We start from the raw sequence: 19107 nt of genomic DNA on the forward strand, positions 1-19107 counted from the left end.
ACAGAGGCTATCAAATACCACTGAAAGAAAGCTCAATTCATGGGAATAAAAGGACATACATTTCATTTGGGTGCAGCGTTGCATGACTGCACAATTGTCAGTTAAAGTAACACAGCGCCGTATCGCAAAAAATGGCCTGGTCAGGAAGAGGGGGGAAATCCTCTGAAGGGCGAGGGGTGGGGGGAAAATCCTCTGGAGGGGGAGGGGGTAATCCTCTGGAGGGCGAAAGGGGGGGGGGGGGAAATCCTCTGGAGGGCGAGGGGGGGGGGGGGAAATCCTCTGGAGGGGGATGGGTTAAAGGACGTACTCATTTTATCTTGTTATTTTTGGCTGTAATTCGCCTTTAATCATTTCGTTGTGGATATCGATCAGATTGGCCGATCAGACTGACATTTCCCAATCCAACAAATGCAGCCCAGCCCCCGCGGTACAGCGACACGGCAAACAGTTCTGATCATCGGCAGTTACTATCGCTGCTGAGGGACAGATCCCGCTAAGGTGGTATTATGACGGTGGGAAGAAGGTGGACGATGGGGGAGGGGGTATCATTTGGGTAATGTGGCTGGTGGGGAATCTGAGGTTACCCGGTGAAAGGCGCCATCACATAATTAGGCAGAAATATGCTGCACATCACAAATTACTCCAAGAGATAGAAACCTCCCCGAGCGGCAGGCCAGGATTACGTGGGACCGCGGTGAGGGGGAGGGGAGGGACGTGAGAAGGAATTTGTGAACGTTGTGCATTCACAGGACTGCGCTGTGTGAAAAAGATTCAGCAAGAAGGAAATCAGGCCGGTATTGTGAGAGAATGTCAAGTGACAAGGATTTCGCTCTTTCAGCTCATCTCCAGCTGAGGCTGCGCCTGTACTGGAGGTTACAAATCAGTCCTCAGCAGGTGCCAGGGCCTTTTCAATCAGCATGCGGCCAGGGACGGCACATTTCTGAAGTTTTGGAAAAAAAGTAACAGTGTGTTTTTTGGAGTATATTAAATCTAAAGTCAAAGCATTTTTTTTTTTTACTTTTGGATAGAGAAGTGGTCTCCAAACTGCAGCCCGAGGCTGGGCGCGGCCCTTTAGTTGTCTTTTATCTGACACTTGGGTCAATGATCCTCCCACTGACACCCATAATGGTGTACCATTCCTCCAACAACCAATGATGGGTCACTATGCCGACCACTGACACTAACGATGGGGCATCACTGTTCCTACTAACACCGACAATGGGGCACTATTACTTCCCCTGATGCCAATGACAGGGGAAGATTTCTTCCACTACCAATGATGGAACACTATTCTTCCCACTGACACCAATCATGGAGCACTATTACTTCCACTGATGCCAATGATGGGTCACTATTCCTCCCACTGACACCAATGATGGGGCACTATTCCTCCCACTGACACCAATGATGGGGCACTATTCCTCCCACTGACACCAATGATGGGGCACTATTCCTCCCACTGATACCAATGATGGGGCACTATTCCTCCCACTGATACCAATGATGGGACACTATCCCTCCCACTGACACCAATGATGGGGCACTATTCCTCCCACTGACACCAATGATGGGGCACTATTCCTCCCACTGACACCAATGATGGGGCACTATTCCTCCCACTGACACCAATGATGAAGCACTATTCCTCCCACTGATACCAATGATGGGGCACTATTCCTCCCACTGACACCAATGATGGGGCACTATTCCTCCCACTGACACCAATGATGGGGCACTATTCCTCCCACTGATACCAATGATGGGGCACTATTCCTCCCACTGACACCAATGATGGGGCACTATTCCTCCCACTGATACCAATGATGGGACACTATCCCTCCCACTGACACCAATGATGGGGCACTATTCCTCCCACTGACACCAATGATGGGGCACTATTCCTCCCACTGACACCAATGATGGGGCACTATTCCTCCCACTGACACCAATGATGGGGCACTATTCCTCCCACTGACACCAATGATGGGGCACTATTCCCCCCACTGACACCAATGATGGGGCACTAGTTCTCCCACTCACACTAACGTCCAGCCCCCCTAAAGTCTGAAGGACAGTAACCTGATCCTCTGTTTAGGAAGTTTGAGACCCCTGGGATAGAGTCATGGTTAAAGCTGAACTCCAGGATACAACAGTAACTTTCCCTCTTGCAGGATAACTGGGTTTGAAGAGGCATTGGTGAACACAAAGCAGATTTATGTCCTTTGTGGTTTTTCAGAAATATATTTAAGGTTTATCTCCAGCAATATAAAGAAATCCGCTCTTGCCGACCTTCCCCCGCACTGCGATGATTGGGTAGAGGGTGACTTACCTCATTCATGGTCACTGCAAGGGTGTTTCATCAATAAATCCCAATCCCAGATCTCAGTGTGACATGTTACATCATCGCAGTTGTCGGTTCTTAAGAATTTTTTTGTGATTTGTTAAACTCTTTATTTCAGATCCATTCGGGAATACGGATGACCAGGAGCCCCTGACCAATGAAATGAGAAGCGGTCCTGTAGTGATTGGAGGTATTTGTATATAACTCATATATAGTAGTATTATGAGACCCCGTGTCTACTGACCATGTATATGGACTACAAACATTAGGGACACACTGACAGTTGGGGGTCCCAGAACAATGACAGATTGACATTTTGGGGTCCCCGAACAATGAGACACTGACATTTTGGGGTCTAGAACAATGACACACTGACACTTGGGGGCCCCAGAACAATGGTACACTGACACTTGGGGGTCCCAGAACAATGGCACACTGACACTTTGAGGTCCCAGAACAATGGCACACTGACACTTGGGGGTCCCAGAACAATGGCACACTGACACTTGGAGGTCCCAGAACAATGAGACACTGACACTTGGGGGTCCAGAACAATGACACACTGACACTTGGGGGTCCCTGAACAATGACACAGATTTTGGGGTCTATAACAATGACACACTAATACTTGGGGATTCCAGAACATTGACACTTGGGGGTCCCAGAACAATGACACACTGACACGTGGGGGTCCCTGAACAATGACACACTGACACTTGGGGGGTCCCTGAACAATGACACACAGACACTTGGGGATCCCAGAACAACGACACACTGACATTTTGGGGTCTAGAACAATGACACACTAATACTTGGGGATCCCAGAACATTGACACATTGACACTTGGGGGTCCCAGAACAATGACACACTGACACTTGGGGGTCCCTGAACAATGACACACAGACACTTGGGTTCCCAGAACAATTACACACTGATACGTGGGGGTCCCAGAATAATGACACACTGACACTTTGGATCCAGAACAATGACACACTGACACTTGGGGGTCCCAGAACAATGACACACTGACACTTGGGGGTCCAGAACAATGACACACTGACATGTGGCGTCCCAGAACAATGACGCACTGATATTTTGGGGTCTAGAACAATGACACACTAATACTTGGGGATCCCAGAACATTGACACACTGACACTTGGGGGTCCCAGAACAATTACACACTGATACGTGGGGGTCCCAGAATAATGACACACTGACACTTTGGATCCAGAACAATGACACACTGATACTTGAGGGTCCCAAGTGTCACAAATTAAAGAGTCACACACACATAGATGGCTTGTCAGTCCTGACTATGAGGGAACATCTGGCCAAGAAAAGAGATAATTAAAGAGATAGCTTGTCGTGTTTTGATTATAAATGGATCAAAGACGAGCGGGGACCCCAACACTTGATGGACCTTTTGCCAAACAGAAGGTCCACTTTTTAGCAGCCCCCATTCCCCTAACACACACAATGGGTTGGAATGCATTGTCTCAGGATTCTGAGCTCATAGCAATACCAGTGTCATTGATGTCACCTGTGCCTCTAGGAAGTGTTGATCCACCATAAAATACAAATCTAACTATCATCCCAATAAAATATGACAAAGATATAAACTTTTCTCTACTAGTTTTGTCATAATAGCATATCAGAGGTCCCCGCTCATCTTTGGTCCATTTATAATCAAAAAACGACAAGCTACCTCTCTAATTGTCTCTGTTCTTGGCTAGTTGTCCCCTTATAGTCGGGACTGACAAGTCATCTATGTGTGTGTGACTCTTAGGCTGTGACCTCTTTGAGTCCCCCCATCCACTATAATGAGATGGCCATAGTAAATTCCTTCCTGTGCACATCAGCAGTGATGGCAGCTGCCAAGTTCTTCACCGGGATCTGGTTCCATCAGTAATCGCTGGAGTTTCTATAGACATTAATATTCCTGCAGTTGCTGTCAGCCCTATTGCAAAGATGTCAATTAATTCAGGGTTTGGCTAAAACATAACGGCAACGTAGTGACCCCTGTAGACTTCCAAAACCCAACAAGTGTTTTTCATAGATGGTACACTTCTCTTTTTTAGATACATATAGGGCTTGATTTACTAAAGGCAATAAGACTGTGCACTCTGCAACTGATGGAAGTCAGCAGAGCTTCTGCTCATTTACTAAGCTCTGGAGCAACTGCACTTGCAGAGTACACAGTCTATTTGCTTTTAGTAAATCAACCCCATTGTGTATTCAGGAATTGGGCATTGTTTTATAGGGGCATCATCAGTTTTTTTTTTCTTTAAATCTCCATTAATTGTAAGATTAAAAATGTGCATGTATGATTTAGGCAGACACTGTAGATAGATAGGTAGATAGATAGATAGATAGATAGATAGATAGGTAGATAGATAATAGATAGATAGATAGATAGATAGATAGATAGATAATAGATAGATAATAGATAGATAGATAGATAGATAGATAGATAGATAGATAGATAATAGATAGATAGATAGATAGATAGATAGATAGATAATAGATAGATAGATAGATAGATAGATAGATAGATAGATAGATAGATAGATATGGATAGATATGTATAGATAGAGAGATAGAGAGATAGAGATAGATAATAGATAGATAGATAGATAGATAGATAGATAGATAGATAGATATAGATAGATAATAGATAGATGATAGATAGATAGATAGATAGATAGATAGATAGATAGATAGATAGATAGATAGATAATAGATAGATAGATAGATAGATGATAGATAGATAATAGATAGATAGATAGATAGATAGATAGATAGATAGATAGATATAGATAGATAGATAGATAGATAGATAGATAGATAGATAGATAGATAGATATAGATAGATATAGATAGATATAGATAGATAGATAGATAGATAGATAGATAGATAGATAGATAGATATGGATAGATATGTATAGATAGAGAGATAGAGATAGATAATAGATAGATAGATAGATAGATAGATAGATAGATAGATAGATAGATAGATAGATATAGATAGATATAGATAGATATAGATAGATAGATAGATAGATAGATAGATAGATAGATAGATAGATAGATAGAGATAGAGGCACTAAAGGCAATAAGACTGTGCTGTCTGCAACTGATGGAAGTCAGCAGAGCTTCTGCTCATTTACTAAGCTCTGGAGCAACTGCACTTGCAGAGTACACAGTCTATTTGCTTTTAGTAAATCAACCCCATTGTGCATTCAGGAATTGGGCATTGTTCTATAGGGGCATCATCAGTTTTTTTTTCTTTTCATTAATTTTTCATTAATTGTAGATAGATAGATAGATAGATAGATAGATAGATAGATAGATAGATATGTATAGATAGATAGATAGATATGTATAGATAGATAGATAGATATGTATAGATAGATAGATAGATAGATAGATAGATAGATAGATAGATAGATAGATAGATATGTATAGATAGATAGATAGATAGATAGATAGATAGATAGATAGATAGATAGATAGATATGTATAGATAGATAGATAGATAGATAGATAGATAGATAATCTATATTTGCGCCAATAGAGACCAGCATGAATGGTCAGACACTTCCTAGTAGGTCAAGGATCCTCAAGAGCCAGGGTGCTCTAGTATACAATCTTGATCTACTTCTATAGTAAGGAAATGGGGCTCGCCACCTTCCACCTCCTGAATCTTGCTAAAGCAATATATCCTAGCTATGGGCCAAACGTTATGCATGGGATTTGGGATGGGACAGGTCCAAGCTGAGGACCACAGGATCTAGTCGAGGTCTCCAGAATTCCATGGCTTTGGTTGCTCACAGGGTGCTCTGCAAACTATAGGGCTGTTGATGCGGTCAGTTCTGCTTGTTTGATTTACATGACTGGGGACTGTTTATTGATTTCAATTCAGATTTTATTTTAAAGGTTGTATATCATTTTTTGGAGCAGTCATGTCAATCCTATTAATAAAAACTATGGCTATTATAACAATCTATTATAAAATGTTTGATTTGCTTGCACTGCCTTGCCTTTGTGGTTGCACTCTAGTTTTTATCCAGCATCTCTCTAAAGCAGTGGTTTCCAAACTGTGGCACTATTCCTCCCATTGACAACAACAATGGGGTACCATTCCTCCCACTACCAATGATGGGATACTATTCCTCCCACTGACACAGATGATGGTGTACTTTTCCTCCCACTGACACCAACAGTGGGGCACTATTCCTTCCACTGATACCAACGATGGCGCACTATTCCTCCCACTGACACCAACAATGGGGTACTATTCCTTCCACTACCAATGATTGGGCATTATCCTTCCTACAGACACCAATGTACTCCCCCCCTCCCCCCTTAGCATGAAGGACAGTAAACTGGCCTTTTTGTTTAGAAAGTTTGGAGACCCCTGATCTAGAGTCCACTCTGCATCCTTTTATCTGTAATGTAGAGCACAACCATTGCATGTTTTATGGAGGAGGAATTATGCCCTGTAGGCTCCATACTGTCTCTCACATACAGAAAACCCCTAAAAAGGGTCACTGCTAAGACGTTCCTCAGTACTAAGATGTTTTTTCCATCCTCCAATAAGGTCCCATCCTCCCTTTTTGGTAATGCACGAAACAGAAAGAGAGAAGGCTAGAGTCTTCAGTCCAAGTGACCCTGTGAGATGCTCTTTGGTTTCTGGGAGTATAGACTTAGAGAGAGTTCACATTTATTAATAATATGATTTGAGGTTGATATTGTATTACAGCTGCTATGCTTACTGAAATACAGTATAAGCCAGGGGTGGACTGACAACTCATGGGGCCCCCGGGCAATAGGGGATCATGTGGTTCCTGTGTCCTTGCCCAAACTCAAAAAAACCTATGAAAAAGGTACCAGGGGCATCTCATGGGGTCCCCTACTGACCTCGGGCAGTGCCTGAGTTTCCAAATGGTCAGTCCACCCCTGGTATAAGCATACTGATTAGTTTCAGCAGTTGCCAGGAGTAACTAGCTTTTAACCCCTTGATGACTGCAGTCTGTAGATTAATATTCTCAGGCATTAGCCTACATTCCACATTCCAGCCATGACCTAGTCATGTGCTCCTGATATTTTTGAGACTGTGTTGTCATTGACAGCCATGAATCTCAAACTATTGACACAGGAACCAATCTGCATAATTTCTAATCATCTGATAGCAATGACAGCCAATCCTACACTATATTGCCAAAAGTATTTGGATGCCTGCACATGAACTTTAATGGCCCCCCAGTCTTAGTCCGTAGGGTTCAATATTGAGTTGGCCCCGCCCTTTGCAGCTATAACAGCTTCAACTCTTCTGGGAAGGCCGTTCACAAGGTTTAGGAGGGTGTCTATGGGAAGGTTGGACCATTCTTCCAGAAGCACATTTGTCAGGTCAGGCACTGATGTCGGGGGAGGAGGCCTGGCTCGCAGTCTCCACTCTAATTCATCCCAAAGGTGTTCTATGGGGTTGAGGTCAGGACACTGTGCAGGCGAGTCAAGTTCCTCCACCACAAACTCGCTCATCCATGTCTATGGAACTTGCTTTGTGCACTGGTGCGCAGTCATGTTGGAACAGAAAGGGGCCATCCCCAAACTGTTCCTACAAAATGTCTTGGTATGCTGATGCTTTAAGAGTTCTATTTACTGGAACTAAGGGACCAAGCGCAACCCCTGAAAAACAACCCCACACCATAATCCCACCTCCACCAAACTTTACACTTGGCACAATGCAGTCAGGCAAGTACCGTTCTCCTGGTTACCGCCAAACCCAGACCCATCCATCGGATTGCCAGAGAGAGAAGCGTGATTTGTCACAGCAGAGAACACATCTCCACTGCTCTAGAGTCCAGTGGTGGCGTGCTTTACACCACGGCATCCGACGCTTTGCATTGCACTTGTTGATGTAAGGCTTGGATGCAGCTGCTGGGCCATGGAAACCCATTCCATGAAGCTCTCTACGCACTGTTGTTGTGTTAAACTGAAGGCCACATGAAGTTTGGAGGTCTTTAGCTATTGACTCTGCAGACAGTTGGTGACTTCTGCGCACTGTGCGCTTCAGCATGCGCTGGCCCCGCTCTGTCATGTGACGTGGCCTACCACTTGGTGGCTGAGTTGCCATTGTTCCCAGTTGCTTCCACTTTGTTATAATCCCACTAACAGTTGAGCGTGGAATATTTAGTAGCCAGGAAATGTCACGGATGGACTTATTGCACAGGTGGCCACCTATCACGGGACCACGCTTGGAGTCACTGAGCTCCTGAGAGCGACCCATTCTTTCACCAATGTTTGTAGAAGCGTCTGAATGCCTAGGGGCTTGATTGTATACACCTGTGTCCATGGAGGGGATTGGAACACCTGAATCCAAGGATTTAAAGGGGTGTCCCAATACATTCGATAACATAGTGTACTTATCACATGCACTTATACTAGGGAGGATTTGAACTTTAGGAAAACTGTATACACTAAGACATGATGCCAAAATAGATATTTCTTAGATAGATAGAGTCCTGCAGGTAGCAAAGGTGCAGTAGAACCAGAGGGTTGATCTCCTCATTACTATGGCAGCCAATCGGGTCCATTCACATTGCAGTGGCCATGATACTTCGCTTTGCAGTGCAACAAACATATAGTAGCATGTCACGTTTGGTGACGCTTGTCAAAAGCTCACATTGAAGTCAATGGGATCATGGCACAACTGATTGACAAATTTAAAAAAAAGACATATAGGAGGCAGCAGTATCTTTTCAGGAACCCCGGCATATTGCTGCTCAACCACACCTTTTCAGTGGTTTGGTAAGGTCGGTTGTGTTTGTGAACCCTAGGCCAGCCTTTATCAACCTTTTCAACACAGAAGAACCCTTGAAATAACTTTCCAGTCTCAGGGAACCTCTACTAAAAAGGACTATATCTACAACTCATGATATATTAGTGTGATAATCGGTGAGAAGAATGCTCCTTACACTTGCGGTTACTGGGAAGAACAACCCCCTTACAGATAGCTAAAGAGATCAATGGTGTCAGTGGAAACTTATCTGAGGCAGAAATTTGTAAGGGTAGGTGGGTGGCACTTCCTCGATGTTCCCCTCCTTGCTGGGCACCATGCATGGGTCATAAAAGAGGCCTACCTTGGGGTGGGTTGTTCTGGACTACTCTGGGCACCTAGGATGGGTCACTAGCCTTGCACATGGAGTACCTTTACTTGTGCCATGCTCACCAATGCCCAGTGGGACAGGGCGGAGGCCACTTTCAGGGATGACTGAACTTTAAGGTGGACCTCCAACTTAGACATGGCTGTACACTGAACAATAAACTGGACTCCAATGATCTCTCTCAATCCCCAAATCAATGTACATCTTCACTGTCAGTTGTTGCAATTCAGTGGGTCGTGCAGAGCCTATGCCCACTCCACCTGTCCAGCATATCCCCTCTATCTCACTCCCAGTAACGGAATGGAGTCCTAGCGCAGACTCTATGAATGCTCCTCTTCTGTACCTATGACCAGGCAGAGAACCTCTGCAGTACCCATCTGCTCCCCTTGCTATGGGAGATGGATCACTCATAGAGAGTGCTGTCATCAAATCCCTCATTGCTGGAGGGCATCCCACCTGTCACAGGCACACACTTCACAACAGGCTGCTTTCTGTACTGCATTAACTCTTGTACTGTTGTCTTTATACCCCAATGTGTCTCACTGACCCCCGCTGTAGACTATGTGTAGTGCTGTTTACTTCTATACACCCCTTTAATAACTTCAGACTAGGCAAGGCCAAGTTTTAACACTTTACTGGAAAACTTTGTCATCACAGAGAACAAAATAATGATTCTTCCTTATTCCAGTCCCTACTTCCATCTTTGCTGCCCCAGCGTATTTACCGAGGCTTGAGTTCATGTAAAGGCAAATTGGTGGTGTTCAGCTGGTGTTCTTCAGGGTGGACTGCAAGTCCCATCAGTCCACCTACATGTTGACTGTTCCAAGTCACAGGCCCCAAGGCCAAGAGTAACAGCAAGACTGGCAGAGAGCAAGCCTCGGGATTGGGACCCATGTCCCTTTTATGTGTTACAGGACTGGTAGGTCAAACCCAAAAAGCCCACGAAGAGAAAACTTGGGAAACGGTGCAAAGCATATTAACTCTCACCTGACCACAGCAGTACTCTAGCTAAGCTTACAGTAGTACGCCTGCCTACACATTTCTTATTGCTCTAGGAACCCCTAACATCCTCTGGAGGAACTCTGGTTGACAAATCCAGCCCTAGACCCTTGTTAGAGATGGTCTAGGGTTTAAAAACGTATACTGACACTGCTTAATTTGGTCTGAGGATCTAAGCTTCAATAATAACTAGCCATGAAAAGCTTATTATACAGTATACAGGTGAAACTCGAAAAATTTGAATATTGCGCAAAAGTTCATTTATTTCAGTAATGCAATTTAAAAGGTGAAACTAATATATGAGATAGACTCATTACATGCAAAGCAAGATAGTTCAAGCCGTGATTTGTCATCATTGTGATGATTATGGCTTACAGCTCATGAAAATCCCAAATCCACAATCTCAGAAAATGAGAATTTTACATGCAATCAATAAAACAAGGATTGTACATAGAACAATATCGGACCTCTGAAAAGTAGAAGCTGCATATGTACTCAGTATTTGGTTTGGGCCCCTTTTGCAGCAATTACTGCCTCAATGCAGCGTGGCATGGAAGCTATCAGCCTGTGGCACTGCTGAAGTGTTATGGAAGACCAGGATGCTTCAATAGCGGCCTTCAGCTCTTCTGCATTGTTCGGTCTCATGTCTCTCATCTTTCTCTTGGCAATGCCCCATAGATCCTCTATGGGGTTCAGGTCAGGCGAGTTTGCTGGCTAATGTCCTGCTGGAAAATGAAGTCAGCATCCCCTTAAAGCTCGTCTGCAGAAGGAAGCATGAAGTGCTCCAAAATCTCCTGGTAGATGGCTGCGTTGACCCTGGACTTAATGAAGCACAGTGGACCAACACCAGCAGATGACATGGCTCCCCAAATCAACACAGACTGTGGAAACTTCACACTGGACTTCAAGCATCTTGCAGTGTGTGCCTCTCCATTCTTCCTCCATACTTGGGGTCCTTGGGCCTCTCCATTCTTCCTCCATACCCGGGGTCCTTGGGCCTCTCCATTCTTCCTCCATACTCGGGGTCCTTGGGCCTCTCCATTCTTCCTCCATACTTGGGGTCCTTGGGCCTTGCACGATATTCTAATTTTTTGAGTTTCACCTGTGCTATTTTTTTATTTTTTTAAGAGAACAGTGATAGTACATTTGTCCTTCAAATTGTTAACATTTGTACATCTGATCCTTGTGTGTTCCCTTTGCAGGTGTCATAGCGATCACAGTATTTATCATATTTTGCATCGTGGCAATAATGACCAAGATTGTGTACCGACATAAAAAGAGACACGGCAAAAGCCAAACCAGAGAAAAGGAGTACCCGGTGACCACGGACTATTCCTTTCGGAATGAGATGGACTTACAGAACACAGTGAGCGAGTGCAAAAAGGAGTATTTCATTTGATAGACTGGATTTCTATGACCTTATTTTCTCCTATTTTTGGGGCTGTTTTTAGCTGCATTTACAGTGATTTCCTCTGGAGTTAAAGTTTTTCCCAGGCACGCAGGACTTGACTTTGCCTCCTTATGGGCGAGAGACTTGTTCGTGGATATTTCGGCAGTTTAGGAAGCACGCTTTTCGCCTTGGGATCCACTGAAGCGCGCGATTTCTGGAACAGGTTTTACTATCTATTTTCTACAGTCTCGTAAAAATATATGTGCCTCTTGGTCTTCAAGATTCGAATCTTTAACCACTGCTTCAACTCCAAGCTATCCAGAGTCAATGGTGGATTGGTCAGCCTGTTGGACCACCAAACAAATATGGTGCCATATGGATTTCCATAGAGATGTTACTGAGATCAGATGATAGTAGTGACATATTTCTAACTCCAACGGTGCCACCTAAAAAATATTTGGACAAAATTTGTTATCTGCAGTCTAGCAATGGGAGTAGAAAGCCATGCTGGTATATTGAATAATATGGTATGCTCATTCACTCATGCACTATGAATAATATACAGTATACATACTATTTAGGAAATATAAGCATTTTAGTCCAGGCTAGGATTTAAAGGCAGCAGTCTTATATTTTCTTGTAAAATGAATTTGTGCTAACAAAATTTTCTCATATTTTTGATCCTGACGATCAGTTACAGTGTATGTATAGCCAAAACTTTTTATGGGAAAGGGATTGCATAAAGCCCCTGTCAAGTTTTTTGGTTATTGTTGCCTGTGTCCCCATTAGTTTTGCCCTCTTTTTTTATTTGTTCTGATGACCATTGTTACTGAGACAGAAAGAGAACGAGAAATCCACAATGAGGATAACTCTTCCACTCTTATAAAAGTCTCAAAAAGGAATTCCTTCTTATTTTTTAGAAATTTCCACCCAACACCCGTTGCATCTCCAGGACAGGAAGTGAAGGGAATTTTTCAAAATGGGACAACAAGAAATAAACTCTGGTATAAGTAACAGAGAGATAATCGTGGGTATAATATATCAGAATGTCAATCCAATTTCTAGACACAGGAACAAACAGTGTATCAGATTCAGATTTTCTATGGGTCACTGCAATTTTCCATGGGAACACTGGCTCTGGTTTGGCAGCACTCCACCCAATAAGGACTACCCCAAAGGAATAGGAAAATGACCCAGAGTTGAGAATCCACATACAGGAGAGCACCAAACACATGTCCAAGAGTCCAAGATAATTTAGGACAGATATTATATGCAAATTAATATATACCCATTTTGTTCCTTGGACTCATCTGTTGGTCTGGTGCTCTTTATGCCATCTTTTGCTTTCTAGCAAAAAATAAACTGACAGGGGTTCCAACCCTTCCCTACTCTATCCTAAAGGAAAAAAAAACATTCTTCAATAAATATTGATTTTAATTATATGGAAACTACCAAATCGTCTAGTATTATGACATGAAAAAATAAGGAGGGAACGTTTGCTTTTATAAAGGAGTACTGATGCTAACAACGTGTCTTTCCATGCTGTGTATGCCTATTTAATGCAGCAGTAATTGGTGGTCATACAGAGCATCTGTATTGATCATACTGGCCTCTATATAATTCAAATTATTTTACTGCAAGAGGATCATGTTGGTAAACCAATATACTGTAGATGTTACCTTTCTCAACATCCTATGCTTTTGGTAACATGCGGCTTGCGTTCTTCTGTCTTTCGCTGTTCAAGTTACTTGTATATCGACTCAAACTGAAACTGGAATAGAGTAGAAAATGCTTTCCCCTAGGTTTCAGGTAAAAATCAGCCGATACTTGATCAATAAACCAGAGTAGGTTTTGATTAAGCTTTTGCTTATTTTGTTTAGAAAGGTAGAGAGAGGGTCAGGAATGGAATATTATGTCTTATGGAGGGCCATGTTGGAGGTGTGATATCCTGACGGTTGGTGTAATCAGAAAGGTAGAGAGGAGGCCAGGAGAAGTGTATTTTCTACTTTATGGAGGGTCAAGTTGGAGGTGTGGTATTCTGATGGTTGGTGTAATCAGAAAGGTAGAGAGGAGGCCAGGAGAAGAGTATTTTCTACTTTATGGAGGGTCATGTTGGTGGGTGATATCCTGGGGTCTGGTATAGTCAGAAATATAGAGAGAAGATCAGTAGTTTCCATTTTAGGGAGAATTAGAGGTTTGTTTTACCTTGATGGTGGGTGTAATCGGGAATGCAGGGAGAAGATCAGGAGCAGAGTATGTTCTACCTTATGGAGGGTCATGTTGGAGGGTACGATACCCCAGTGGTGGACATAATCGGAAAGGTAGAGTGGAAGTCAGGAATAGAGTATTTTCTATTACATGGATGGTCATGTTAGTGAGTGACATCATGGGGTTGGGTATAGTCAGAAAGGTAGATAGAAGATCAGTATTTTATTATTTATGGAGGGTTGGAGGTTTGGTATCCTGGGGGTATGTGTAATTGGATAGGTAGAGAGAAAATTAGTAGCAGAGTATTTTCTACCTTATGGAGGGTCATGTTGGAGGTGTGATATTCTGATGGTTGGTGTAATCAGAAAGGTAGAGAGGAGGCCAGGAGAAGAGTATTTTCTACTTTATGGAGGGTCATGTTAGTGGGTGATAGTGGGTTAGAGGGTCATGTTAGTGGGTCTGGTATAGTCAGAAATATAGAGAGAAGATCAGTAGTTTCCATTTTAGGGAGGATTAGAGGTTTGTATCCTGAGGTCAGTATTTTCTTATTTATGGAGGGTTGGAAGTTTGGTATCCTGGGGGTATGTGTAATTGGATAGGTAGAGGGAAGATCAGTAGCAGAGTATTTTGTACCTTATGGAGGGTCAGGTTGGAGGATGTGATACCTCAGTGGTGGGTGTAATCAGAAAGGTAGAGTGGAGGTCAGGAATAGAGTATTTTCTATTACATGGATGGTCATGTTGGTGGGTAATATCCTGGGGTTGGGTATAGTCGGAAAGTTAGAGAAGATTAGTATTTTATAACTTATGGAGGGTAATGTTGGAGGTGTGATATCCTGGTGGTTGGCATAATCAGAAAGGCAGAGAAAACATCAGGAATAGAGTATTGTCTGCCTTATGAAGGTTCATGTTGGAGAATATTATATCCCAGTGGTGGATGTAATCAGAACAGTTGGGAGGAGGTCAGGAGTGAGTATTTTCTACTATGAGGAGGGTCATGTTGGAGGGTGATATCCTGGGGTCGGGTATAGTCAGAAAGTTAGAGAGAAGATCAGTATTTTCTAACTCGTGGAGGACCATGTTGAAGGTGTGATATCCTTGAAGGGGTGGAATCTGAAAAGTAGAGAGAAGATCAGGAACAGAATATTTTCTAACTTATGTAGGATTGTGTTTGAGGTGTGATATCCCAGTGGTGGGTGTAATAGGAAAGGAAGCGAGAAGGCCAAGAGCTGAGTATTTTCTACCTAATGTAGGACCATGTTGAAAGTATGATATCCTGGTTGGGGGTGTAATCAGAAAGGAGAGAAGAACAGGAGCAGAGTAATTTCTACCTTTTGTAGAGTCATGTTGAAGGGTATGATATCCCAGTGGTAGATATAATCAGAAAGGTAGAGAAGAGCTCAGGAGCTGAGTGTTTTCTACAAGGGTGGTCATGTTGGTAGGTGATATCCAGGGGTCAGATTTAGTCAGAAACTTAGAGAAAATCAGTATTTTATAACTTATGGAGGGTCATGTTGGAGGTGTGATATCCTGGGGTGGGTAAAATCTCCCAATCTTTGGAGAGAAGATTGGGAGAAGAGTGTTTTTTACTTTATGAAGGTTCATGTTGAAGATGTGGTAACTCAGTGGTTGGTGTAATCAGAAAGGTAGAGAGGAGGTAAGGAGTATTTTCTGCTATAAGGAGAGTCATGTTGGAGGGTGATATCCTAGGGTTAGGTATAGTCTCTAGTAGTAGGGTTAGGTATAGCAGAGTATTTGCTACCTCATGGAGGGCCACGTTGGAAGAGTGATATCCCAGTGGTGGATGGAAATGGAAAGGTAGAGAGAAGATCAGGAGCAAAATAATTTCTGTCTTCTTGGAAGTGTGATAACCTGATGGTGTAGCAGAGTATTTTCTACCTTTATGAAGGTTCATGTTTGAGGTAATGATTGTGGATGTAATCAGAAAGGTAGGGATGAGGTCAGGAGTGAGTATGTTCTACTATAAGGAGGGTCATGTTGGAGGGCAATATCCTGGGGATGAGTATAGTCATAAAGTTAGAAAGAAGATCAGCAGCAGACTATTTTCTACCTTATGGAGGGCCATGTTGGAGGGTGTGATATCCCAGTGGTGGGTAGAAATGGAAGAGTAGACAGAAGGTCAGGAGAAAAACAATTTCTGTCTTATAGAGGGCCTTGTTGGAAGTGTGATACCCTGATGGTGTAGCAGAGTATTTTCCACCTTATGAAGGTTCATGTTTGAGGTAATGATATCTCAATTGTGGATGTAATCAGAAAGGTAGGGATGAGGCTAGGAGTGAGTATGTTCTACTATAAGGAGGGTCATGTTGGAGGGCAATATCCTAGGGATGAGTATAGTCATAAAGTTAGAAAGAAGATCATCAGCAGAGTATTTTCTACCTTATGGAGGGCCATGTTGGAGGGTGTGATATCTCAGTGGTGGGAGGAAATGGAAGAGTAGAGAGAAGGTCAGCAGAAAACAATTTCTGTCTTATAGAGGGCCTTGTTGGAAGTGTGATATCCTCGTGGTGTCTGTAATTATAAAGGTAAAGATCAGTAACAGAGCATTTGTTTTACCCTGTAGAGGGCATTGTTGGAAGATGTGATATCCCAGGGATGGGTGAAATTGGAAAGGTAGAGAAGATTAGGAGCAGAGAATTTTCTACCCTACAGAGAGCCATGTTGGAGATTTGATTTCTCAGTGGAGAATATAATCAGAAAGAAAGAGAGAACGTTGACCTAGACTCATATCTGAAAAAAAGGTATTATGTCCCTTAAACTTTACAGTAGAAAGTCAAGCATCCCTTTTAGCAGTTGAGCTGCATTGATCGGTTCCATTCCTGACCTTTTAAATGGCTGTTGTTGGCTGTCCTGGTAATGGACGGCTGACCTGAATACACAGATATTTGGGTGAACACTAACAAGGGAAGGAGGGATCTGATCTATTACACCCTAGTGCTGGTAGACACCCCCCTGGAATATTGTCTGCAATGCTTAGGCTCACGTTTGGAGAACCTACAACTCCACCAATGAGAAAACCTCTAACATTTTGACCCGGCGTAAGATTTATTTACAAAGAATTATATGCAATATTGCACAAGAAAGCTTATATACTAGAGAGTGTATATTTTTCCGTATGTTATATATTATCAGAATAAAACATTTAATGACATTTAATCTAAGCAAATAATACTTTCAAGCTGAACTCCAGGCAAACAGATAAAAATACAGATGGAATGCATATATGGGAGATATTTTACCTGCTAAAGGACTTGATTTTCTGTCCATCCAGATTGAAATTTACACCCCAATGTCACACCATACAGCCCTGTCTGGTGATGGAGGAGACTTGATTTACTTCTGCTGTAATTGACTAATATTTAGGTCTTGTCCTTCCCCAGTACATGACTGGACAATGAAAGAAGAAGCAGAAAACTGATGAGTTAATACCTCTGCATTCTCCCCCTATCAGCATGTCCTTTGCACCACTTGACTCTTTGCTCTACTTCTCCTTCCTCTAGTCTATGTTCTGCTGCACAAGCATTGATAGCAAGTCAGATTTAGTCCTTTAAACCGCTTGCATTTAATATACATTCAATGATGTATTAAGATGAACGCAGAGCGGCATGGACTTGTGTCTTTTATATCTGCCTAGAGTTCAGCTGTTAAGGCTAACAAGTATCTGTTTTTTTTCATTTCCAATATGTGCCAAGTATCCCAGTTCCTCCCAAAAGCATGGGAAAAATTGATGCCAAGATGTAGAATAACACAAACAATGGGCAATAGTGTGCAGAAACCATTGGGGGGGCAGAGAGAAAGGGGTCTGTCCTATTTCCTCAATGCTTCCCTCTGTCACCAATGGATGTCACCATGAGGTGTCTATTTTGCATAGAAGAGGCATTTATTCTCAGTAATATCATAGTGTATGAGCTATTTGTCTGCATAGTGGGTTTTAAAGTGTTACTAAACCCAGGACCCTGCATTCACTATATACACTCTTCCCGGACCCTGCATTCACTATATCTGGTCTCCCCGGACCCTGCATTCACTATATCTGCTCTCTCCGGACCCTGCATTCACTATATCTGGTCTCCCTGGTCCCTGCATTCACTATATCTGGTCTCCCCGGACCCAACATTCACTATATCCACTCTCCCCGGACCCTGCATTCACTATATCTGGTCTCCCCGGACCCTGCATTCACTATATCTGGTCTCCCCGGACCCTGCATTCACTATATCTGGTCTCCCCGGACCCTGCATTCACTATATCTGGTCTCCCCAGACCCCGCATTCACTATATCTGGTCTCCCCGGACCCTGCATTCACTATATCTGGTCTCCCTGGTCCCTGCATTCACTATATCTGGTCTCCCCGGACCCCGCATTCACTATATCCGCTCTCCCCAGACCCTGCATTCGCTATATCTGGTCTCCCAGGACCCTGCATTCACTATATCTGGTTTCCTCGGACCCTGCATTCAGTATATCTGATATCCCCGGACCCTGCATTCACTATATCTGGTCTCCCCGGACCCCGCATTCACTATATCCAGTCTCCCACAGTACACACAACATGGAAATGCAACTATTTTAGTAAATATAAACGGCTAAATACCTTTTCTCATCAGCAGTATATAGCAGTGTTGTGACTTATATCAGTGTTCAGCAGAGCACTGGTTAAAGCTTGTAGGAGGGGTTTTCATTCTTCTCTGACTGTCCTGTGACGCTACATAAACTCTCTAGCAATATACACCAAACTGAGCATGTGCAGAGTAACTCCTAGAGCTCTGTACTATCAGCAGATGGATTGGGGACAGTAAAAGAAGGGGAGAAGACAGGATCAAACAGCCTTTTTACACAATGCTGAGGTTTAACCCCTTAGGTTCTGTGAGTGTAACATGCATGCTCTACTACATATATAGACTGATTTTGCTGTTGTGGGTTTAGCAACACTTTAATACTAAACAGGTTTTAATGGGTGTAGGGAAATGTCAAGATGA

The 19107-nt window shown here is 43.1% G+C and overlaps 1 protein-coding gene across 1 annotated transcript in view; it reads left to right on the forward strand.

Annotated features, from left to right (window-relative positions):
* Positions 1-17278, forward strand: part of LOC149462245 (contactin-associated protein-like 5) — a 689962-nt gene extending 672684 nt beyond the window's left edge. Inside the window, exons 23-24 of the mRNA XM_089677184.1 lie at positions 2460-2531; positions 11712-17278. Coding sequence (XP_089533310.1) covers positions 2460-2531; positions 11712-11908 — 269 coding nt within the window. The 3' untranslated portion in view covers positions 11909-17278. The remainder of the gene's footprint in view (positions 1-2459; positions 2532-11711) is intronic.
* The last annotated feature ends 1829 nt before the right edge of the window (positions 17279-19107 follow it).

Source organism: Staurois parvus, unplaced genomic scaffold (genome assembly GCF_062004578.1).
Source record: "Staurois parvus isolate SC_StPar_1 unplaced genomic scaffold, SC_StPar_1.0 ptg000179l, whole genome shotgun sequence".
NCBI classification, from domain to species: domain Eukaryota; kingdom Metazoa; phylum Chordata; class Amphibia; order Anura; family Ranidae; genus Staurois; species Staurois parvus.